Source organism: Octopus bimaculoides, chromosome 24, assembly GCF_046866305.1.
Source record: "Octopus bimaculoides isolate indiv1 chromosome 24, ASM4686630v1, whole genome shotgun sequence".
NCBI classification, from domain to species: domain Eukaryota; kingdom Metazoa; phylum Mollusca; class Cephalopoda; order Octopoda; family Octopodidae; genus Octopus; species Octopus bimaculoides.
The window spans coordinates 31,273,249-31,299,402 of NC_142951.1; the positions used below are offsets into that span (position 1 = coordinate 31,273,249).

A 26,154-nucleotide genomic window follows, 5' to 3' on the forward strand; every position below is an offset into this window, starting at 1 on the left:
CCAGTACAGCATAGTACTGAAGGAAAAAAAAATTTAAAAAACGAAAGAAAAAAAAAATCAAACAAAAAACAAGGCAAAAACGCTGTAAAAAAATGTAGCATTACACCATGCATGTGACACACAGCATCTCGATAATAGATACATGTTTTCAATATGTATGGGATATCACATAATATGGTATGGTAATATGTATCTATAGCTACGATGCAGTGAAAACATAATTTGGCCTTTAAAAATCAGCCAAGAAACAAACTTGGGACATATTGGTAACTAAGCAACCAGGATCAGCTGCTGACAGGAATACAACACAAATATATATATATATATATATATATATATATATATATATATATATATATATATACATATATATACATATATATATATATATAAACTCTGCATAAAGCTGTGGTTAATTACTGAGCGATGTTCTTTGTGATTTGAGGGGGAAGACAGCATTTAGGAAAATAAAATAAAGGGAAAATTGATAAACAAGACTGAAGGAATAATTCGTTTTTTTTTTTTGTTGTATTATTTGTTCCTAGGATGGACTAATTTGTATGGCAATAAAATCCTATAATGAGGAAGAATGGAATCAATCCATCTTGGACCAGAGCACCTAGAAGATCAATTACAGTATACACATATGCATGCATATACATAAATATATGTATATACATATATATGCACATGCACTTACATATATATATATATATGTCCTACCCATGCATGCACGGAAGATGGACATTAAACATTGATGATGATGGGAGAGAGATATACATACATACATACACATCTGCAAATATATATGCTTATACACAAATGTACATATCTATATATATACAAGCCAGTTTTTGAGAGTTGCATTTCCTCGCGTTCGGTAAAAATATGTTTATTATGGTAGTTTTAGCCTGAGGCGTTCTTCTATAGTAATGCCCTTATATAAATAAATAAATATATATATATATATATGACACACACACACACATCAGATATCAGACCAGCCAGAACGTTGATTACATTATGTTAATGACAAAAGACTGGACAACATGCATTGCATATGGAAAGGTTTGTAAACCTAAAAGAAGACCAGTGACCATATACAGGAATATATTTCAGCATACATGTGTATGGTGGTGTTCTTTTGGTTCCTGTCTACTAAATCCAATCATAAGGCTTTGGTCGGCCTATCACAATAGTAAAAGACACTTACTTGCTTAAAATGCTGATCAGTGGGATTGAACCCGAAACCAGATGGTTGGGAAGCAAAATCCTCAACCATACAACCAAATTTTATGCTCATATTTTCTAATATTCTTTTACCTGTATCAGTCGTTGGACTGTGGCCATGCTGGAGGTTCTGTCTTGGGGGTCTTTTGTTTTTAGTTGAACAAAATCAACCTGAGCACTTAAGTTTTTAAGTCTCGTACCTATTTTATCGGTCTTTTGATGAACTGCTAAGTTATGAGACACAAACAAAGTAACATCGGTTGTCAAGTGATAGTTGGTGACAAACACAGAGACACACACACACATCTTTATTGTTTTCGTTTCTCATTGTGTTTAACATTTTTTTGATGTCCTGTACCCATATATGCATGTATGTATACATATAGATGTAGGTATGTATATATATGGATGGATGTATGCATATATTTATATATTATTTATATTATTATATATATATATATACATATACACACATCGGGCTTCTTTCAGTTTCTGCTGGTCAAAATCCATTCACAAGGTTTTAGCAGAAGAAACTCAATGCACCACACGGTGGGACTGAACCGAAAACCATGTGGTTTGGAAGCAAACTTCTTACCACCCAGCCATGCCAATAAAAGTTTCTTTCAGGCTTTCGTTTTGTTTTATTTATTTATTCATTTATTTTGTTTTCAGTGCTTTCTTTGGAAAGTCAGACAGGAAGGAAGAAAGTTAAACAGGAAAACCAGATGTCACGACTGACAAGGTTGTCGGAGAACAAAGTTGGAAGTTTGGTAACCAAAGCATCATGCATTAAGTTTATGTGAGTGCGTTGTGTTGCGTCAGCCTAATGCAATGTGGAGTGAGATGTGCATTTTATATACTTGATGCAGATGCAATTTAAAGGACATCTTCTACAGTTCTATAAACAGGCCAGACAGAACATTAAATGTCTTTGAGAAACAGGAAACAGAAGTGCATTTCCTCATCATTTTTGCAAGATGAAGGATGGGATGGGTTTTTTTTAACGCAAATGTTACACACTTGCATACATGCATGCAAACATATACATACATACAAATATATATGCACACATAATTACATACAAACATACATGTACACATACATATGTAAATGCACATACATACATGTACACATACATATGTAAATGCACATACATACACTCATACATACATACATACATATATACATACATATATACATACATGCACACACAACTACATGCATATATGCATATATATGCATATATATGCATATATGCATATATATGCATATATGCTGTCTATGTAAACATAGACAGCATCTATTCTCACACATACATGCAAACATATACATACTTGAAAACTATATACACACACATGTAAACACAAACACACATACACATTTGAACAGAAATGCACCCCCTATCACAAAACCCTACCTCACATACGTGCGATTCTACCATGTTTTTATTTCGCATGCAGGACACTCCTGTAGGTATTTCTTTGCCCCAACCCTATCGTCGATTATGTCTGTCCCCCCTCCACTCCACGCCCGCCAATATTTAAAGGCTATTATATTTTACCAACCCTAAAAGAACGAAACGTGTAGTTGACCGGGTCAGGATTTGAACTCAGAAAACATACGTAAAGGGACATAACCCAACATAGCTTGACATTTTTAATTTATCAAACGACAGCTCAGGTAAATAATATACAGATATACGAAGTAAATGAAAAAAAAAAAAAGAAATATGCCGTTGAAAACAAAAGATCTAAGTACAAAGAGTGGGGGGGGGGGGTCGGGGTGGATTGTAGGATAGAGAAAAAAGAGAAAAAGAAAATTAATTACAGCGTTAAGTCGTTTCTAATTAGTAACAGTAATCACCGAAGATTAAATGAAAAGCCAGGTAGAGATATTATGAGCGTTATTGTTTTTGATTTATTATTTACGACTACGACTGCTATAACATGGTCGCCAGTGATAGAGCAACAATCGTTTGAGCTTGGTATATATTATTGGTGCACACACACACACAGATATATAAACACACCGATGCTTACGTACACGTACACACACAGCAGCAGCCTTACTCTCTTTCATATTCTCTCTCTCTCTCTCTCTCCATCCCTCCTATCCCTGTCACGATCTCCCAACGCCTGCTGAAACCAAGAGAGGGATCAGTGAACCGATAGTAATTACATCTTTGGCAACACTATCATTGAAGGAGAGAGCTAATAGTAAATCTTGAGGGAAAGAGAGGAATATATGGGACGTTCACACACACACACACACACACACATACATACATGTATAGAAAGAGATAACAGCAACTGTATTGATCTGTTTTTTTTCAACAGCCATTTCGAGATGCACAGCTGTTAAAATGTTCCGTCCTATAAAACTCCCAACATCCTACAACTGGGTAAAACCTAACATCTAGCACAAACCGATAATGTATGTGTGTGCGAGAGAGAGAGAGAGTGCGAGTGCGTGCGTTTGTGTTAACGTATGGACGTGTGCCAGCACATCAATTTAATGTTGGGAGTCGGTCCCTACAGATTTGTATAATCTGGGCTTAAATTATTTTATCGTTAGAGTATTGAGGCCCTAGTTTTTATATTGTCAAGCTTCCTTGGTGCAATTGAAGGAGAAAATGAGAGGAGAAAGAGGTGGGGAGACAAAAAGAGAAATAAAGAGATTAAAGAAAAAAGGCAGAGAGAGAAAGAAGCATAGACATATATATATATATATATATTCATATATTAGCCATATTGGCGATCTATATTAATTTTCTTTTATCTTTCCTTCACGAGTTTCAGGCATTAAACTGTAGCCATGTTGGGACGACACCGCCATGATGAATTTCAGTCAAACCAACAGACGTCAGTACTTTTTATGTTTTGTGTTTAAAAGTCTATTACTTTTTCTATTGGTCTCTTGCCAAACTGCTATGCTACGGGGACATAACCACACCAACACCAGTTGTCAAGTGATGGTGGGGGGACAAACAGACATTGAAAAGAGACAGGTAGAAAGAGACACATAAGGAAAGGCCCAAATATTTTATACACACACACACATACATATATATATATATATATATTATCTTCGAAACGTCTAGTTAGAATAGAGACAGCTGATGAAGGGATATTCCAAGTGGCTTTCCGTTCCTATGTGTTCGTTCCGTTGTCTGTAGTTCATTGTTCTAACGTCCTGTACCCTTATATGCATATATATACACATGTAGATGTAAGTATGTACATATATGTGTGTATACATGTATATATATTCTTTGTATTATATATATATATATATATATATATATATGTACAGGCTGTCCATAAAATATCTTTACAACTTCCAAACTTTTAATCTCAATATTATAAAGGGACTTTATGGACACCCTGTGTGTGTGTTTGTGTATATATATATATATAAAAATATATACACACATAGATGTATATATATATATATATATATATATATATATATATATCATCATTGTTTAATGTCCGCTTTCTATGCTGGCATGGGTTGAACGGTTTGACTGGGGACTGGTGAGCCAGATGGCTGCACCAGGCTCCAATCTTATCCGGCAAGGTTTCTACAGCTGGATGCCCTTCCTAACGCCAACCACTCCGAGAGTGTAGTGGGTGCTTTTTACATTCCGATATATATACACATACACACGCACACACAAACACAAACACATATGCACCTCGTTTGTGTGTGTGTCTGTGTCCACATGTGTGTCCCCCCCCCCCCCATCACCGCTTGACAACCAGTGTTGGTGTGTTTACGCAGCCTTAACGTAGTGGTTCAGCAAAAGAGACCAATAGAATAAGTACTAGACACGAAAACTAAGTCCTAGTGGGGCTTGATTTGTTCAACTAGAACCCTTCAAGGAGCTGCTCCAGCATGACCGCAGTCAAATGACTGAGGCGAGTAAAAGAGTAAAAGAACATGTGTGTATGAAGAGAGAGACGGACAAACAGAGAAAGGTGGGGAGAGAGGAGGAGGAGGAGAGAGAGAGAGAAAAAGAGAAAGATTAAAAACAAGGCAAAGCAGAAACAGGTTTCTTTGCATGCAAATGGGTGATGGTGGTGGAGGGGGAACAAGAGTAAAAAAGGATTACTTTTGAAGTAACTGAAACCTTGTTGAAGGCATAATCCAATTTTATATACATTTTTATTTATCAGTTTTGTTACTGTTTCTTATCTTTTTTCTTTTTAATCCATTGAAAAGAAGGACCGGCCCATAACCTCCACAAATATCTGAATATATAAATAAACAAATAAGCGAGGCTATTCTCAAAAGGTGCCCACCCCACTGCATCAGTAATTAAATTGGTTGATGGCTTGTGGAAGACTCACACTGAAATACATCTTCCGTAGACAGGACAGTGCTGCTGTTGCTGCTGTATATAGAAGCATCATCTGAGACTGGCTTCTGTTATACGGGAGATTTATTTATATTAGGTGTTGTGTAGGAGATTAACTCTTTTGTTTCTAGATTTCTATTGAAATATGCTACCTTTGTTTCAATTAATTTTAAAGGTAATGAAGAATTTCCTCGAATAACCATTGACAGTATTTTAAGTTGCTGTTTGGAACATAAAGTAGAATGGAATTTTGATGGATGGGTTTAATTAAATTAAAACCTTTAAAACAATAAGTTTGTGTCACAGGACTCGTGCTCGTTTTAGGTAGGTTGGTATCAATAGAGTTACGGTATCAATAGAATTAAACCCTTTGTTACCATTGAAGGTTTAATAAAAAACAAAAAAAAAAGTATTGGGAATGTTGCTATGGTGACGGAGCTAAAGCGTGTAGATTGAAGCCACTTGGCAATAGACTGATCTTGAACTCTGCCACACATGCACTCTAAGTTACTCTTTACTCTTTTACTTGTTTCAGTCATTTGACTGTGGCCATGCTGGAGCACCACCTTTAGTCGAGCAAATCGACCCCAGGACTTATTCTTTGTAAGCCTAGTACTTATTCTATTGGTCTCTTTTGCCGAACCGCTAAGTGACGGGGACGTAAACACACCAACATCGGTCGTCAAGCGATGTTGGGGGGACAAACACACATACATATATATATATATATATATATATATATATATATATATATATATATATATACATATACATATATACGATGGGCTTCTTTCAGTTTCCGTCTACCAAATCCACTCACAAGGCTTTGGTTGGCCTGAGGCTATAGTAGAAGACACTTGCCCAAGGTGCCACGCAGTGGGACTGAACCCGGAACCATGTGGTTGGTAAGCAAGCTACTTACCACACAGCCACTCCTATGCCTAGTTGTAACATTCTCATTCACTTTGGTTGTTTATAGCAGCGCTTGGAATTGGAGTAGAATGCAGGTGTGTCAAAAACAAGGCTGGGTTTCAGCTGCACAGAATTACCTTGATTGTGTTGAGGAAAATGAAAACGTTTTGAAAATGATAACAGGTGGTGATGACTCATGTGTCTATGGCTTTGACCCCAAAACCAAGTATTGAAGAAAATTCCATGAAAAGACGAACAAGATTTCAAGACACCAAGATCCAGAATAATGCAATGAGGCAGCTGCTCGCATGCTTCCATCAATGGATGCTGGATAAAGGTGTTTAGCTTCAGAAGGGGACTAATTCGAAGGAGATAAAATGCTGGATTGGTTATATGTTGTAGTTTTCTTTCTAGAGCATCAGTCCTAATACTTTTTGATCAGAGAGATGTAAAACAATGATGATGACGATGGTAAGCATGTTTGCAGAACTGAATTATCATCTGCTATTATAGCCCAGGGCCGACCAAAGCCTTGTGAGTGGATTTGATAGATAGAAACCGAAAGAAGCCTATTGTGTATATGTGTATGTATATATAAAATAAAGAAGAACTGAGGTCAATTTGTTTGATTAAACTCTTCGAGGCAGTGCCCCAGCATGGCCACGGTCCAATGATTGTAACAATTAATAAGGTAAGTGTATCTGGATGGAAAGATAAGTAAATAAATAATAATAAAAAAAAAAGATGATCATAGCTGGAACATATTTGATTGTTTGTCTGCTTGACAAGATTGACCTGGGGTTAAATAATAACCAAGACACCAGTGGATGCTGCATGCATCGATTAAAGTGCCACAAGACGCGTTTCAGACATTATTGTGCAAATGATGAAGATCAACACATAGCTAAGGAGGGGGGTGGTGGGAGAAAGCGGTGAAGAAATGAAGAGAGAGGGAGTGATGCAGGGAGGGGAACAGCCAGAGCTGGAAGTGTACGAAACTGAACATCATCGAAAGCTGTGTTCACAAGTTAGAGAAGGGAACGTGTGAAAGTAATGAAGAGAGAGAGAGAGAAAGAGAAAGAGAAGGTGGGCTGAGAGGAGAGGGGAGAGCGAGAGCTGACACACACACTACACTAAATCAAATTCATCCCGTTTGCGAAGCCGTTCAACCAATGCTGCACACTCCCTTCTTTCATACGTGCACGTATACATAAACACATATGCATACAACTATCTCTTGGCCCTACACTGCCGCTGCCACCACCACCACCGTGGACACGGCCACCACCACCAACAACGCAAACCTTACTAACCCACTCAGCTCTGTAGAGTTCATGTAAAGAAGGAGTTGAGTCAGAATCTCCTTTAAGCATACATACATACATACATAGATGTGTACATACATGTGTACAGACATATGTACATACATACACACGCATACATACGTACATACATACACACGCATACATACGTACGTACATACGCATACATACATACACGAAAAGCCCTCAGCTGCCTCGGGCCAACAAACTACTCTCACATGGCAGCTTGAACTTCTAGAAATAGCAACCGAGGCCTCCAAATCATAGCCTATTTATTTATTTATTTATTCAAAAATAAACAATAAATAAACAGGAAATACACTTTGGATAATGTAATCGTTAGATACATAAAACTTGAATAAACAATGAGATGATTAAGACCGCAATCATTTTGATCATACATCTTATATCAGCTCAATTAGGAGAGCGGGCCTGAAACTAAATAACAGCTAGTTCAACATCAGCATGAACAAGGTGAAGTGATAGTTAGCCATTGTTAGATGAAAACAACATTAAACCTCTTGATACCGACCGGGCCTGAGGCCTGGCTCTTATTCCATGGCACGAAATCTCTAATTTGAATGCATTCATTCATATATAAATCTACACCTTTCATTGTTGTTTCAAAGAAAAACCTTCAATTAAGCTATAGTTATGTTGTGCTGTGTTCTGAACAAGCAAACAAATTACCGTATTTTAACGTGTATTTTTCCGGACAGTGCATTTCGTTAAAAATATAGCAAGAAGAATGTTGAAGGAATAGCTGTATGTTTAAGAAGTTTGCTTCCGAACCTCATGGCTTCAGTTTCAGTCTCACAACATGACACCTCGGAGAAGTGGACAAACGTCTTCTACTATAGCCCTAGGTCACAAGCGCTCCTTCTTTGCATTGAGAGGTGACAGCTCCAGTACTACAGACTTGTGATAAGAATGCCACAGGAAAGGATCACAAGAGGGATTCTTCAAGCCACACCAACCAGCAGAAGACTTGGAGGCAGACCAAGAACGAAGAGGATTGGATAATGGCCATAGTTTCAGTTGGTCACACTTAGGTATCTAGTTGGAAAATCTAATGACAGTTGCTTTTGATGGGAGCCAAAGCAGGAGGTACCTGAGGACTTTATCCACACTATCCATCATCAACATCATTAACATTTAACATCCATTTTCCATGCTGGTATGAGTTGGACAGCTTGACAAGAACTGGCAAGGCCAAGAGCACACCAATGCTTTTTATATGGCACCTTGGTTTCAGGTTTCAGTTCTGCTGGGGTGAGCAGGTCTCCTTGAGTACAGCAATGCGCCACACAACCTGGTCTACCCTCATCTCCTTTGTAAGATTGTGCATTTTGAGATCAGTCTTCAATACTTCGTCCCATGTCTTTCCGGGTCTCTCTCTCTCTCTCTTCCACAACTTCCCTCCCAGGAATAAATGGGGAGAGAGGAGGAATGTATGGAATTAACATAGAATTTTGATGGAAGGTTTTTAACCCCTTTTTTAAAAGGAGTTTTTCCACCCCTTTTTGCTACCAACCTGTTCATGACTGCATCTGCTTCCATAATACAAACTTCTTATTTAAAGTGATTTAAATTAAAACCTTTCAAAATTCTATATATGTTGATTTATGTACCAAACACCAGGTTAATAATGACAAAATTACTTTACCAAATTCTTTATCATTTTCAAAATTAATTGAAACACAGTGTATTTCAACAGAAATATGGTAACAAAAAGGGTTAAAGCGAGGAATTTGTATCATAGAATTTGAGGTTGAGCAGTCTCAAGCAGATTGGCAATTAAAAGGGTTAAGTTAACATGTTACAGGGAGAAGGAAATGGTAAGTTACTTATCTAAACTACATGAGAATTACTCAGAGAAATTTTCCATGGGAGATCACAGAGAAAGGATCCCAAAAATATTTCATGGATAAACAGATAAGACATTTAAAGACATTTCAGAAATGTCTAAATACTTAATAAAAATAAATTAATAATCTTTTTTTTTTTTCCAAATTGTTACTCCTTGTATAAGAAATGTGTGTATAATTAATTAGAAATAAATAAAATATGTATTAAAAAAAAAAAAAACCAACAAAAATTGGTGAAGTGCATTTTTGTATTCTACAAAATGAATCACTAGTTGATTGAATCATCGTTAAGTAGAATATTTCTCTGTATCTTATTTTTAAAAGACCTATCTGTAAAATTATGTGTGTCTGTGTGTGTGTGTGTGTGTGTGTGTGTGTGTGTGTGTGTGTATATATATATATATATATATATATATATATATACACACTCACATTCAGATGCACGTGTATATAGACACACGTGCACACACAATATGTAGATCTAGATATACACATACACACACACATATGCAAACATACATGTGTGTGTGTGTGTGTATATATATATATATGTATATATATACACACACACACACACGAATACATATACATGCTTTCTTTGTGACTGGTTTGAATTTAGTGATGAAGAATTTTAATCAGTTTCAAGGAAAAAGAGAGAGAGAGAGAGAGAGTGTGTGTGTTTATACACACACACACACACACACACACATCCACCCCCACACAAAAAAAATTATAGTTACTAGTCAGAAAAATGTTACTGACAGTTTTCTAAACATTTCTCTTTTGCGTGTCTAATATTTTATTATTCACATTCAAATACATAAATAATGATTTTAAAAAAAAAAAATCTGTCAAAATCCCTCACTGCCACAAAAAAAAAAAAAAAAAAAAAAAAAAACAGCATAGTTGAAGAGAGAGTGAGGGGGAAAGAAAGAGATGCTATAAAGAGTTTTTGTTTATACATAGAACTTTGAAAATGGTAAAGGGTGGGGTGGGGTGGGGGGAGTTCTGTCAGGCCATTGACCACTTGAAAACATTCAAGATTGAGTTCTTTCATTTTACTGAATGCAATTACATCACAACATCCTTCTCATCATGTCTGTCTTTAATCACAGACCTGCTAGAAATAGCAGGAAAAAAAAAAATCTCCCTCATATTGCTGACACGGACGTTGGTATCTCAAGTCCTGTGAGACATTACTGTGTCATAGGGCCGGTCGTCCGGATTCCATGGCCCATAAACAACCAAGATCACAACATTTTCCCTTGAACAGAACACTGGTTTGGTTTAAGGAGACCCTTGGGCAACTGAGTGAAATGGAGCGATACAAGAATGGAGTGTTTTGCTCAAGAACACAACCCAATGCTCAATCATCATCATCATTGTCTAGCATCTGCTTTCCATGCTGGCATGGGTTAGACCAGGGGTTTTCAAACTGTGGTCCGCAAGGACAAGACAGGGGGTCCGTGGACAGCAAATACTTTTTATGGGCAATTTGATTTTATATGTGTTCTTTAATCGAAATCTTTTAATTGATAATAAACCTATTTGTTAAATACTGTTAAATAAACAAATGTAAAAATATATGTTATTTTAAGCAAATATTTATGTATAAATTTCATAAGCGTTTATAAGGAGGTCCCTAAGGTAAAGGCTGAAATATAAAGGGGTCCGCAAGTCAAAAAGTTTGAAAACCCCTGGGTTAGACGGTTTGACTGAAACTGGTGAGATGGAGGGCTGTACCAGGTTCCAATCTGATTTAGTATGGTTTCTATGGCTAGATGGCCTTCCTAATGCCAACCAATCCAAGGGTGGAATTGGTGCTTTTTACGTGCCACTGGCTCAAGGTGCTAGTTACGTGGCACTGGCATCGGCCACAACTACAATTAGTTGGCTTGATGAGTTTTCTCAAGCATGGCACATCGCCAAGGTTTCCAGTCACTTCTCACCTCCACGAGGCCCAACATTCAAAGACCATGCTTCACCACCTCGTCCCATGTCTTCCTGGGTCTACTCCTTCCACAGGTTTCCTCCACAGTTAGAGATCAGCACTTTTTTTTACACTGCTGTCCTTGACCATAAGCATCACATGACCATATCAGCACAGACGTCTCCCTTGCACTCCACATCTGATGCCTCTTATGCCCAGGTTTTCTCTCAAGACACTTACACTCTGTCGTACATGCTCACTGACACTGCGCTCCTAGCAAATATGATCTTGCTATTGTGAACACAACACTCTAACCACTAGGTTAATGTCTCAATAATAAAAAATAAATAAATAAAGGAATGAGTTACTAAGTTGTTATTTCTAGCATTTTGAGGCAGCCTATTCTCAGGACATTGCATTTGGATGACTTGATTAGATGCTAGGAGGAGAAGGAAGAGTAGCAGAACTACACACTTGAAGAATATATCGTTAAAAATATCAAGTACCAGGAAATATTGCACCACATATTAAATGTTTGTGTGTGTGTGTATATGCATGCACAGAAATACTATATATATATATATATATATATATATATATATATATATTTTGCAAAATTTATTTTAAGCTCAAACTTCACAAATCACAATTTGGAGTTGCATGTACCCCTGATTCTAAAGTGATAATAAACATATTTCCTCCCTGATGTATGTGTGTGTGTGTATGAGTAGAAGTGTATATATATATATATATATATATATGGGTGGGAGTATGTGTTTGTGTGGGAGTGTGTGTGGGAGTAAGCATATATTTAGACATAGCACCTCTGTAATTCACAAGTGGCATTCAAGTGGATCAGCTCATCCAAGCTTCAAGGATAGTTTAAAGTACAACTGCAAGCTGCATTCAGAAAATACAGCCAATAAACTTATTAGGCAGAGTCCAGCTTCCTCACCTCAATTAATTAAGAGGAAGTCTAAAATCGTTGTTAATGTCTCCAGACATATTCACTCCCGTCATTTAATGTCCACTTTTCCAAGCTTGTGTGTGTCGGTTAGAATTTGTTGAGGCAAATCTTCTATGGCCAGATGCCCTTCCTGTCACCAAACCTCACATGTTTACAAGCAAGGTAATATTTCTCCTTTGTCAGATATTTTTCACAGAAGATTGGAAATGAACAGCTTGACTTGTGCGACTGATGGTCGTTTATAACCATCATGTGATGTCTAGGCAAAGCTACACACAAACATATATATACTTACATTTGCTGGTATCTACCTATTCCTTTATAGTGAATGCTTACTTGATATCTGCCAAGATTTTTAAAATCCTTTCTTATATATATATATATATATTATGACAAATGACCGAGACCTTTGGGAATATGGCGTGCTTGAGAAGAAGACCCATTGAACCAACTGAAATAGATGTCATTATAGATACTGGTGTCACATAATTGGCACCTGTGCCAGTGGCACGTAAAGGCGCCTATTACACTTTTGTATATATTACACTCGAGTGTGTGTATATATATATATATATATATATATTCGTGCTGGTGGCACGTAAAAAGCACTCACTACACTCTCGGAGTGGTTGGCATTAGGAAGGGCATCCAGCTGTAGAAACTCTGCCAGATTAGATTGGAGTCTGGTGTAGCCATCCGCTTCGCCAGTCCCCAGTCAAATCGTCCAACTCATGCTAGCATGGAAAGCAGACATTAAATGATGATGATGATGATATATTATATATATATAAACAGATAGATGTAGATATAAACACACACACACACGTTTTTGTCTGTTCTTATGCTTTGTTTACATCAGTCTAAAACTAAAGTTCTTTTTAGTGCATTTTTGTGTACTAGAAACTTAGTAGTTCAACAAACAGGGATCAATACAGTACGTATGCCAGAAGCAAAACAAGTATTGGAGCAGATGCGATCAGCTAAAATCCTTGACCGTCTCAGTCCTGTGACCAAAACCAGTATAACCGAATACCACTGGTGGCCAATCTAGTGAAACTGGTTAATTAGAGTGACCGGCGCCATTAAGAAACTCAAGAATTTGACAATGAGAATACAACAGGTTGGAACTATTACAGCAGAGCAGAAAGACCAGTTCTGTGAGGTTCAAAGTAAAAACAATGCCAAAATGTTGATGAGTGAGGCATTGTCTTAATCATAATAAGAAACACTTTAATGGCTCTCGTTGGAGAAATTCAATCAGGTGTGGATGTAGGTGTGGAAGCGGCGGACATGGTAGGATGAAGTGAAAAGACTTTAGTGTGAGACTTTTGTGATGTGTTGCAAATAAATGTGTCAGGTTTAACGAGTCAAGTCAGAATATCAACTGGTCATGCAGCCAGTTCGTTACCTGCCAGTCAGGTGAGATCGACTTAGTTCCGACAAGGTGGAGCCAAATTAGAACAGAAGATTGTTGAGTGAAATCAATGGCTCTTCCATCTCTTGTCCTCGTAACATATTTCTGGTAAATTCTGTTAATTGTTTCAGGATTTTAGTTACAGTAATTGACCCCAGGACTTCTATCGGTCTGTTTTGCCGAACCATTAAGTTACAGGGAACGTAAACACACCAACATTGGTTGTCAAGTGATGGTTGGTGGGGAACAAATACAGACACAAAGACACATGCATAGATATATACACCTGTATGTGTGTGTATATACGGCGAGCTTCTTTCAGTTTCTGTCTACTAAATCTATTCACAAGGCTTTGGTCAGCCTGAGGCTATAGTAGAAGACACTTGCCCAGAAACATGTGGTTGGGAAGCAAGCTTCTTCCCACACAGCCATGCCTAAACTTTAAAAAAAAAAAAAAATCTAATTTACTACCAATAAATATTTTTCAATTCCTTGAGAGAAAATATTATAGATGCAGGTGTTGTGGTGTGGTTAAGAAGTCTGCTTTCCAATCAGGAAGTTTTGAGTTCAGTCCCAATGCATGGCAGCTTGGGCAAGCAACTTCTACTATAGCCTCAGGCTGACCGAAGCCTTGTGAGTGAATTTGGTAAACGGAAGCTAAATGAACCCCATTGTGTGAATGTGTGTATGAAAGGGTGAAAGGCGAAGTCTACCTCGGCAGATTTTGAACTCAGAACATAAAGACTGACAAAATGCCGCCAAGCATTTTGCCAGGTGTACTAACAATTCTGCTTCCTTGCCACCCTAAAATATTGTTTTCAAATTTTGTCACAAGGCCAGCAATTTTGGTGAGGGGTTAAGCTAATTACAGCGGCCCGCCCTAGTGTTTAACTGGTACTTATTTTATTAACCCCGACAGGATGAAAGACAAAGTTGATCTTGGTGGATTTTGAAGTCAGAACATAAAGACGGAAGAAATGCTAATAAGTATTTTGTTCCGCATGCTAAAGGTTTTGCCAGCTCAACACTTTAGATTGAACAAATCTCAAATTTACTTGACTGTAGCTTCAAGTTGTCAATGATGTGATTGTTTATTTTTAGAATGACATTGTAGGGTAGGTGTGAGAGGCCGGATATGGCCAGCTAAACCCTTCAGCATTCAGATTACTCAGTCAAATGTAATACTTATTTGCAGTGTTTTGAATTAACCATGCATCATCTTGTAGCTTTGAGATTTCAATGATGTGATTGTTTACAGTTCTATATCTAAGAGATGAGGAATTATTTACATTATTTACATTTGACGGATATTTGTCCTCATCTTGTTTGTTGTTAACACAACGTTTCGGCTGATATACCCTCAAGCCTTCGTCCGGTGTCTTGGGGAAATTTTGAACCTGGGTTCTCGTTCCTAACGATGTTACTATTATTCTATTATTATTATTATTATTACTATTATTAATCAGGTCGCTGCCGTGAATCGAACTCGGAATCTTGGGGTTAGTAGCCCGCGCTCTTAACCACTATGCCATATGCCCGTGATTGTTTATTTTCGGGATGACATTGTAAGGTAGGTGTGAGAGGCTGGATCTGGCGTGGTTGAACATAAAACTATTAGAATATTTCGACCAGGTATGACCAGCTTAAATGCTAAAACATTAAATAATTAAATGAAAAATACAGGTATCAATAAACTAATCTGGCAGCAACAGGAATTTGAAAATCCTGCTTGTAGATTAGTGTAGATTAAAAGAGGCTCCAGAGCCTCAGTGTCGAGAATGCTTGTGTTTCACTTGTATATTTGTGTCATTGATCTTCACCAAATCACTCCAGACTCATGAGATTGATATGGTGGATGCCTTGTCAGGAACGCTGTTTGAAAACCTATTCTGTTTGGTGTCAGCGAAGCCAGTTTTTTTTTTTTTAATAGCCTCAACCGCCTCCAGTTTTTTCAGTGAATTATAAAACAGAAATAGCACAAAAAAACACGACAATATTCGCAGTGCTTAAAATAATGTTTAAATTCCATCCACTCGGCCGATTCAAATGCTCTCATTATATACATGACATTATTATATACACAAAGAGATTAATCACATGTTTAGACTAGTGTGACGTGTATGTGTGTGTGTCTGTGTGTGTGTATATATGACACAAACACACATCCTCTGCCAGTCTTTCGAAAGACTGAAGCATTAACCTTCAAGGACGGAAGGTATTTGATTAATGATACTGGCAAGGTATGCAAATTCTTCAAAGGAGCGACACAGGTATTGATTGAAGAAGTACCTACTCAGTCTGGAATATTTTAAAAACGACAGTGATTGTCTACATATGCATGAGGCCAGACCGACCCTGGAGGATAAAAAGTAAAATTAACTTAGGTGGTAAGTAATTTGCTTACCAGCCACATGGTACCAGGTTCACTCCCGTTGCGTGGCACCTTGGGCCAGTGTCTTCTACTATAGCCTCTGGCTGATGAAAGCCTTGTGAGTGGATTTGGGAGACAAAAACTGAAAGAAGCCTGTCGTATATATGTATATATATGTGTGTGTGTGTGTGTGTGTGTGTGTGTGTGTGTGTGTGTGTGTGTGTGTGTGTGTTGTCCCCACAACCACTTGACAACCGGTGTTGATGTGCTTAGATTTTCGTAACTTAGCAGTTTGGCAAAAGAGAGGGATAGAATGAGCAGCAGGTTTTACAAAGAAAATAATGTACTGGGGGTTGATACATTTGACTAAAACTTTAAGGTGGTGCCCCAGCATGGCCACAGTCTAATAATGACTGAAACGAGTAAAAGATAGAAAATAAAAGGGATTAGCACCCGTGAGCTTTACACAAACATTTTCCTGATTGCTGTAGATTGATGTGGTTTATTTCCAGGCTGGCCCCGATCAAACAGAAACTGATCATCGGCATTCCAGTCATGACCATCCTGTCAATTTTTCTTCTTCAGATATAATGTATGAATGCAGAACTACGTTATCCAATACACCTGCTTATTGCTTTTTTTAAAAGACAATGGGAAGGTGTATGTATGATACAAAGGGAAATTTGGTTGCTATTTCTAGCAGGTCAAGCAACGATGTAGTGCCCCTGCCACCTGCATCGTTTGCTCCTTCTTCTGTTGCTTGATTGCCTATGTGCAGTGAAAAAAGAGAGGGGGGGGGAGAGCTATTTTCTGAAATTTGCTGTTCTAATGTTTATTAGGTGGGCGACACATCGGGGTGGATGGGCGAGGAAGAGGAGGACTCGAGCAGAGATGCGGCATAGCGCAGAGTGGTTGCCAGTTCAGAAGAACAGAATCTATTGTGTGTATTAGACAGAACTAGAGGAGGCAGAGAGAAGAAAGAAACAGCATATCTACAGTGGCGTGGGATGAAGATGGAGCACAGAAGATGCTGCATCATATAGAGAGAACGTTGGCCATTCAGCTGGATGGCCCCCCCCCCCATCTTTTAAGGGGAGAAGTTATCTCAAATGTGTGTGTACGTGTAGCCGAGTGAGTAGCAGCAGTAGTAGTTTTGTCATCCTAACCCTAACCCCCCTTTTAATACCATCCTGCACAAAGGCATCTGTGGTTCTGAGATATAAATTCTAGGTTTTAATGTGATCGAAACTGGAGATCTTCCATCAAAATTCTCTCGGCGCAGGAGTGGCTGTGTGGTAAGTAGCTTGCTTATCAACCACATGGTTCCGGGTTCAGTCCTACTGCGTGGCACCTTGGGCAAGTGTCTTCTACTATAGCCTCGGGCCAACCAAAGCCTTGTGAGTGGATTTGGTAGACGAAAACTGAAAGAAGCCTGTCGTATATATGTATATGTATATATATATATATATGTGTGTGTGTGTTTGTGTGTCTGTGTTTGTCTCCCCAACATCGCTTGACAACCGATGCTGGTGTGTTTACGTCCCCGTAACTTAGCGGTTCGGCAAAAGAGACTGATAGAATAAGTACTAGGCTTACAAAGAATAAGTCCTGGGGTCGATTTGCTTGACTAAAGGCGGTGCTCCAGCATGGCCGCAGTCAAATGACTGAAACAAGTAAAAAAGAGTAACCTTATAGCATTCACATTACCCTGTTAAATGTAATTCTTATGTATTCATTTGAATTTACCATGCATTATCTTGTAGCTTTGAGATTTTGATGAGGTAACTTAACTTTTAGAATGATATTGTAGGGTAGGTGTGAGAGATCAGATCTGGCCAGTTAATCTGTTAAGCATTCAGATTACTCTGTCAAAAGTAATGCTTATTTATTCACATTGTTTTGATTTAATCATACATTGTCTTGTAGCTTTGAGATTTTGATGAGCTAACTATTTTTAGAATGACATTGTAGGGTCGGTGTGAAAGGCTGGATCCAGCTGGTTTGAATAGAAAACTGACAGAATATTCGGGCCGGATATGGCTGGTTTAAATGCTACGCAATTATTTTAATAGATATTTCATTATTTTCAAAATTAATTGAAACAAAAGGAGTATATATTTCAACAGATATATGGTAACAAAAGGATTAAATATGCCAAAAGTGGTGCCATAGTGTAGTGGGTTACATTGACCGGAGCCAAAGACATCTATAAAATGCCGTTTTGGTCATTAAGGCTTATTTCAATATCCATAGAGTACAAGCATCCGAGAACAGAAAACTTCCCCTGGATGGGATGCTAGTCCACTATAAAGTTGATTCCCCTAGCTGTTGGTGATATTCTTTTCCTGCCAAGTGGACAAGTGCAACACGAAATTAAGCTCCTTACACTTGGACACAATACATCGCTCCAGGGAATTGAACCTATCACCTTATGGTTATAAGCCCAAGACCCTAACCACTAGGCCACAATACCTTTACTTTGATCCCAATACAAGTTCTTATTTACTTTTCAGTATACATAAGTATTCCTGTGTTAATAGCAGCCAATCTGCCCTCAAATTACACTTTAAAATCTTAAGTAATAATGAAAAGCAAGCAAAAAAAAAAAAAAAAAACAAAGAAAAAGAGGATGATTTGTAGGATCCTTGTTGATCTGGGGTTATACAACAACAACAAGAATATGTTCTTGTGGTCCAACCCTGACAATAATCAGAGACATGGTAGTTCTACCGATTCTATCAGTGTTCTAGTTACATTGCCCAAAATCTGCATCACCCCACCATTTTAAATATTTGGCTGTTATTTTCTGCAGGACAAGCGACCACAGAGGTTCCCTCATTGGTTCCTAGTAGAAGTAGTAGTAATAGTAATAGTAGTAGCAGTGATGGTTAGATAGTTTATTACTTTTTTATGAAAGAGCCAAATTGTTGACTGACAATCGAAATTCCACAAACCAATAATTCTTGGAATTGTTGGTGCCAACAGAACAATTGAAAAATAACTCGATAATCTATACAAAAAAAAAAACAAAAAAACTTCCTACTGTCAAAAATGGAAAACAAAATGCCTGGCAGAATTTAACCCATACAGCAATAGATATGCATCCTTCTATTTCCCTCAATGTGTGTGTGTGTGTGTGTGTGTGTGTACATCACTGTCATTATTCAACATCTGTTTTCCATGCTGGCACGGGTTGGACGTGGTTTCTACAGCTGGATGCTCTTCCTAACACCAAACACTTAACAGAGTGTACATACATATATATATATATAACTCCTCAGCTAGAGGAGATGTCTTCCTAGGGCTAAAAACAACAGTAGCATTGTCCTCTATGGGACCGCCACATTTAGTTGAGAAATATATTTTACGATATATACATATATATATAAAGTAGTTGTATACTGCCAACTTAACGTGACAGTCCCAATAAGGGAATATACTACTGCTGTTTAGCCCTAGGAAGCCAGACCGCTTCCTATATATATATATATATATGTATATATGTGTGTGTGTGTGTGTGTGCATACATGCCTATGTGTGTGCATATTTATGAATATGTATATAGAGTTATATGTATTATTTTGTTTCAGTCAATGGACTGTGGCCATGCTGGGGTATTTATTGCTTTGAAGAATTTCGAGTCTAACAAACTGACCCCAGTACTTATTTTATCAGTCTCTTTTGCTGAACTGCTAAGTTACACACACACACATGTACATGCATGTGTAAATAAGGTGAATTGGCAGAGTTGTCAGAGTGTTAGATCGGATGCCTTGTAGTATTTATTTTGTCTTGGTTCCTCTGCACACTGAGTTCAAATCCTGCTGAGGTGAGTCAACTTTGCTATTAATCCTTCCGGGCCATCCAGAGTGGAGGATTGGCAGAAGTGTTACAGAGTCGGGCGAGATAGCTCATTATATCTGTTCCCACTCTATGCATTCTGACAGCAATGCTTGCAACAACACTGGTGCCAAACCGTATCATCCCAAATTGGCAGCGTTTTCCTCGGATAAACATTGGTGGCTGGGGTAGAGAGTGGTGACTTGCAGACTTGCAAGCATGGGATAGAGTTTCCTTTAAAAAAAAAAAGCTTGCCCAGGCTTGTGCAGACAAGTGAAAATGAATGGACAACACTGACCAATAGAAGCCATATATATATACATATATGATAGATAGATGGATATAAAAATCGATATAGATAGATATAGATACATATATATTTATATACAGATAGATATATAGACATAAATAGATACACAGAAGCAAATAGACACATATTTAGACAGACAGACAGACAGATAGAAAGACTGACAGAGATAAATAGAGATAGATAGATAGATAGATATGTAGACAAACAGGTTTGTGTATGTGTGATGAACACAATTCATTCTATAAAACATAAAATCACAAAAGTCCTCAATAAAGTGCCGTTGTGGGGCAGTGGGTACAGAGAGCTGATTGTAGTTCACTTGATAATTAACAATACAAATTCACAATGACTGTTTAATGAAGATAAATATAACTAAAAATATCTGTGCGTTCATACATACATGTATGTGGGTGTGTGCGGGACGGGGTAAAAAGAACTTATTAATTTGACTGATTAAAAATGTGATTATTCTATATATAGAATCTGTTTGCTTTAAACTACTAATCAATATATATATATATATATATATATATATATATATATATATATATATATACGCGCACACACAAACACGTATACATAGATATCTTTCTACTACTACAGGCACAAGGCCTGAAATTTTAGGGGAGGGGGGTAGTCGATTACATCGACCCTAGTCCTCGACTGGTACTTATTTTACAGGTTCCGGAAAAGTGAAAGGCAAAGTCGACCTAGGCGGAATTTGAACTCAAAACGTAAAGCCGGCAGAAATGCCGCTAAACATTTTGTCGTAGATAAATGTATATGTGTGTGATAAATGTATATGTGTGTGTGCGTATACATGTATATATATGTGTGTATACACATAAGCATATATTATAGATGATACACCACTTACATATATAAACAGATGTGTTTGTGTAACTGAATAAATGTCAGTAGATATAAATATATGTATGTATGTACATGTATGAGTGTGTTTATGCATGCGTATGTGTGTATACGTATGCGGCGATGGTTTAACTAGTTGAAATATTGAAGTCACTGTATAAGAACAATAAACTGGTACTCTACAAAAGTATAAGAGCAATCCATCAGATTAATGTAAAATTGTTTTAATTGTAACCGAACATAAAATCAGACATAAATACACACATACACACAGAGAGGAGAAACTCATTATAGAAAACCTAATTTCACATCACAATTTAAGCCGCAGTTCGGTCCGGTGGACCGACCATATTTACTAAAGAAGAAAAAAAAAAAAGAGAGAAAGAGAATCTATCTATAACCATTCTAGTTTGTTTCTTCAAGGCTGAGCAGGAAAGAACAACCAGCAAGTGGTTTCCGCGTTCAAAACCCCCCCGAGGGTAGAGATGTTAGCGGGAGCAGGTTAGATTCTATCGCACATGTGCTGTTTTCTGAGAGACCAAGAGACCATCTTCAGCCATAATCCTAACACACAACAAACATAGACATATAGAAACTCGCCAGTCTTTTTTATATTTGGTAGAGATGGCCATGAATAAATTTGTAGTAATTTATTTTATTCAATATTATTGAAAAGAGTAATAAATAGCTATATGGGAGTTTTCTATCTATCTATCTTTCTATCTATCCATCGATCTATCTATCGATCTTTCTATCTATCTATCTACACACACACACACATATATATATATATATATATATATATATACATATGTGCACAAACATAGACACATATATATATATATATATATATAAATGTGCACATACACACATATATACAAATGTACACATACATACACACATATAAATGTACACACACACACACACACACATATATATATATATACCCATGTACATATATATATATATATATATATATATATACGTGCACTCACAAACATCGCTTGTAGGTTGATACGTGTAAAGATTATGATAGAGGAAGCCGCCTATATAATTGTGTATATGATGTGTGTGTGTGTATATATATATATATATATACACACACACATATATATGATATATATGTGTGTATACACACACACAGTGAGATGGAGATATCACATAAACGGCACTGACAATCAAGCCTCCGTAAAACATCTGATAATTTCCAGCCGCACAGAAAAAGGGAAAAGACCCTCCCCCCATCACATTTATAAACATATACTGAGTACCATGTCCACAAACAAAAAACTATATACACCATTACCCCACAAAAATATTACCAGCCGCCCTTCCCGACCAAAAAATCAACCCAAAAGCATGCTTAAAGGCCTACCTCATACAAAAGCCGAAAAATCGTAGTAACTGCATGTTGAGATGTGCTGGATGGAGTGGAAATCAATTGAATATGGTGAATAATAAACGTTCGTTTCTTCCGTTTTTGGTGTTGTTTTGATTTGTATGTGTTTGTTGTTATTGTTTTACAGCGTCAGAGGCACAGAGGGTTGAGAGAAGAAGGTCTGTCAGATCCATCTTGGTGAGTAAAGGGCACTGGCTGTGATGATAAACTTAACGGCAGCAGAGGAGGGGGAGGATGTAGAAAGAGTGAAAGAGAGTTGGGGAGGAGAGGAGAGAGAGCGATGGTGTTATAATGACAGTGGGAGGTGTAAACATGGTGAATGGCAGGTAGAGAGGTGAGAGGGGAGTTGAGAAAGGAAAGGAAGCTTAAGCGTGGAGGAGAGTGAGAGAGAGAGAGAGGAAGATAGTGAAAGCACGTGAGGGTGAAGGGAAGAGAGAAGAGAAAGAAAGATGTTTATAAATGAAGGAGAGAGCGTGATGGAGAAGTCAATGAGTTAGTATCACAATAATGGCGAGGGGAGGGTAAAGATGAAGACTGAAAGGTAGGGAGGGGTAGATAGATAGATAAAATGAGTGAGTGAGTGAAAAGAGGCAAAAGAAAAGCAAGAAGGAAAGAGATTTATTGACGGAGAAGCCAATGCTGTAGTGACAGGATAAGGTGGGAGAGAGGGTAAACACGATGAGCGGGAGAGAGAAATAGAGAGAGAGAGAGAAAGCGAAAGAGCAGTAGGCAGAGTGAACGCGCTAGTATCACAATAATGGCGACGGGGAAGATATGATAAATGAAGGGTTGTAAGAAAGACAGAGAGAAAGAAGAAAGGGGGGGGGGGTCGATTGATCGGGAAAGGAAAAGTGGAGTATTTCATGGAAAGGGAGATCGATGTTCATCCAGTGTTTTTAACCGGGGAATGAAGACAGAAACTGGTTAAAGACGGCGTGTGCTTTTGAATATAGTAAGACTTATATATATATATATAGAGAGAGAGAGAGGATGAGCAGATACTAGAGAACTAGAAAGAGCGAAATTATTCAAGTCGAAAGCACACAAATGAAGAGAGAAGGAGAATTTAAAAGAGGACAAATCTTCATTTGTCTTAGATAGGGAAATAAATTGATAGATAGATAGATAGATAGATAGATAGATAGATAGATAGATAGATAGATAGATAGATAGACAGGTAGACAGATAGATAGATAGATAGATAGATAGATAGATAGATAGATAGATAGATAGATAGATAGATAGATAGACAGATAGATAGATAGATAGATAGATAGATAGACAGATAGATAGGTAGATAGGTAGATGACCTTACACAGGAAGGGAAAGAATGTCAGTGAAATGGAAGCGTAGGTGGTGGTGGTGGTGGTGGTGGTGATGGAGGCTGGACATCAGCAGACTGAAAAATGAAGCCTAATATCTGTTCTGCTTGTTTTTGTGGTCCAAGGTCAACTCTAATATAGTATATATATCTGTTCAACGACATTCTAGCCATGACCAACCCTCTCTCTCTCTTTCTCACACACACACACACACACACATATATATATATATATATATATTTGTTTTGCAAGATATATATATATATATATATATATATATATATATATATATATATATACACGCTATTAACCAATGTATTCTTTCTTCTTTTAAAACTGACAAGCGATTTGAGGAAGATTTTGTTACTATCTCTTGCAAACCGAACGGCTGCTCTGTGGATCCTTTTAAAAGATCAATTCGGGTGTAATTTGTTTTAGATTTCGGCTGCTAATTCTAGCAGACCGAACAAGAATGCATCAGGGCTATCCCCACAGGCCCAAACGTATTTGAAAGAGGTTCTCAGTTACGTTGTCTTAAGGGACACCCCATCGCATGGAAGTCCCCTACTCACTGCCTCTGATGTGTTTAGAGGGAGGTTTTTTTTAGCTATTATTTCTAGACAGGTCGCGCTACCGCATGTCATCAGCGGTTCTCCTCTAATTGCTTTGATGCAAGAGACATGTTAAAACGGTAAGTAAAAATGCCGGTAACATGCTCAGTGGAAAACTACGAGGAAGTAGTTTAAATTACGGCTTTGATGCTGATAATGATGCAAAACAGGTGTGAAAGGTAGGCTCATAATGAATAAATGAATGAACGGACGAACCGACAGGTCGTTCCGGACATCGGTAGTGAAAAATATAGCGGCAACAGCCACAGAAATCAAGGGACTTTTATTTTTTATTTTTTAAGTGTTTCCTTCTTTTATAATTCGATTCACTGGAATTATGCAATCCTCAGTATATGACTGGTATTTTGTTTTTATTTTATACTGGTGCCAGAAGGATAGGATAGATAGCGAAAGCTCGGCGGGGATTTGAATTCAGAGCGTGCGTTGCTCGACCTGCGAGACGCGACAGCCTTGAAATGGCACTCGTCTTGAAGGAAGGAAGGATGCGATGAATAAACGCGGTCCCAAACACTGTGAGAATAATACAGTTTTAGGCATGACCGAAACACCTAGCAACAACAACGGAAGGTTCTACGTAGTCGTTTCGATCTGCTAGGAATAATAGTTAGAAATCTCACGAATCGCTTGAATAGAGAAGAAAAAAAAACGCGAGGAAAGAAGATACCACAAGATGGTGTGGTTTAAGATTCGACAAAGTCTGGGGAAAAAAATAAATTAAAAAAAGATTGGACGGAGGTCACGGCCGTGACCTGGGGTTAAACAATTACAAATTTGTCGTAATTGTTCAGCCCCAGGTCACCAACGAAGAATTATAATAAACGAAGGAAGCGACTGTGCAGCAGATATCAGCTGAAATGTCTGCAAAGACGAAAGCGCCGGTGCTTGAGCAACAAAATAATAATAATGATAATAATAATATCAATAAATAACTGGTTCAAGAAGTGAAGACTCTCCTGGAGGATATAGGAAAAGGGTGGCAAGGAAACAACAAGGCCAAGACAGATGCACTTTTGTTCAATATATATATATACTGAAGCAAAATTGGTGGGAGAAGCAATTAAAATGGGAGGCTGGCGTGTGTACGATTGATGGAGGAATACAGAAGGAATTATGAATAGTAATTAGTCGTAATAGCAACACAGAACGACGTGGCCTGAATGTGCTGCAGAAATAGCAGTAGTAGTAGTAGTGGCCAGTATATGGGCTTAATATATAATTGCAATAGTAGTAAGGATAGGGTAGCATGGCTTAAGTATGTATGCGTTTGCATGCAATAGTAGTTGTAGTAATAGCATCTAGTAGAGGTATTGGGCAGTAGAGGTCCGTCATGTGCAACTACTGCTGCTGCAGAAGCAGTTGTAAATAATGAGGTCGAAGTTGGTCCGGTCAATTTGAGGACGGAAGTGC

The 26,154-nt window shown here is 37.7% G+C and overlaps 1 protein-coding gene across 4 annotated transcripts in view; it reads right to left on the reverse strand.

Annotated features, from left to right (window-relative positions):
- Window positions 1-26,154, reverse strand: part of LOC106879371 (LIM domain kinase 2) — a 137,355-nt gene that overhangs the window by 45,418 nt on the left and 65,783 nt on the right. Inside the window, exon 1 of one of the 4 annotated variants that reach the window (XM_089340942.1) lies at window positions 22,770-22,995. The exons of the other annotated variants lie outside the window; for them this stretch is intronic. Within the exon in view, the coding sequence (XP_089197068.1) occupies window positions 22,770-22,804 (35 nt within the window). The 5' untranslated portion in view covers window positions 22,805-22,995. Of the gene's footprint in view, window positions 1-22,769; window positions 22,996-26,154 lie in introns of those variants that run through there. 4 annotated transcript variants of the gene reach the window in all.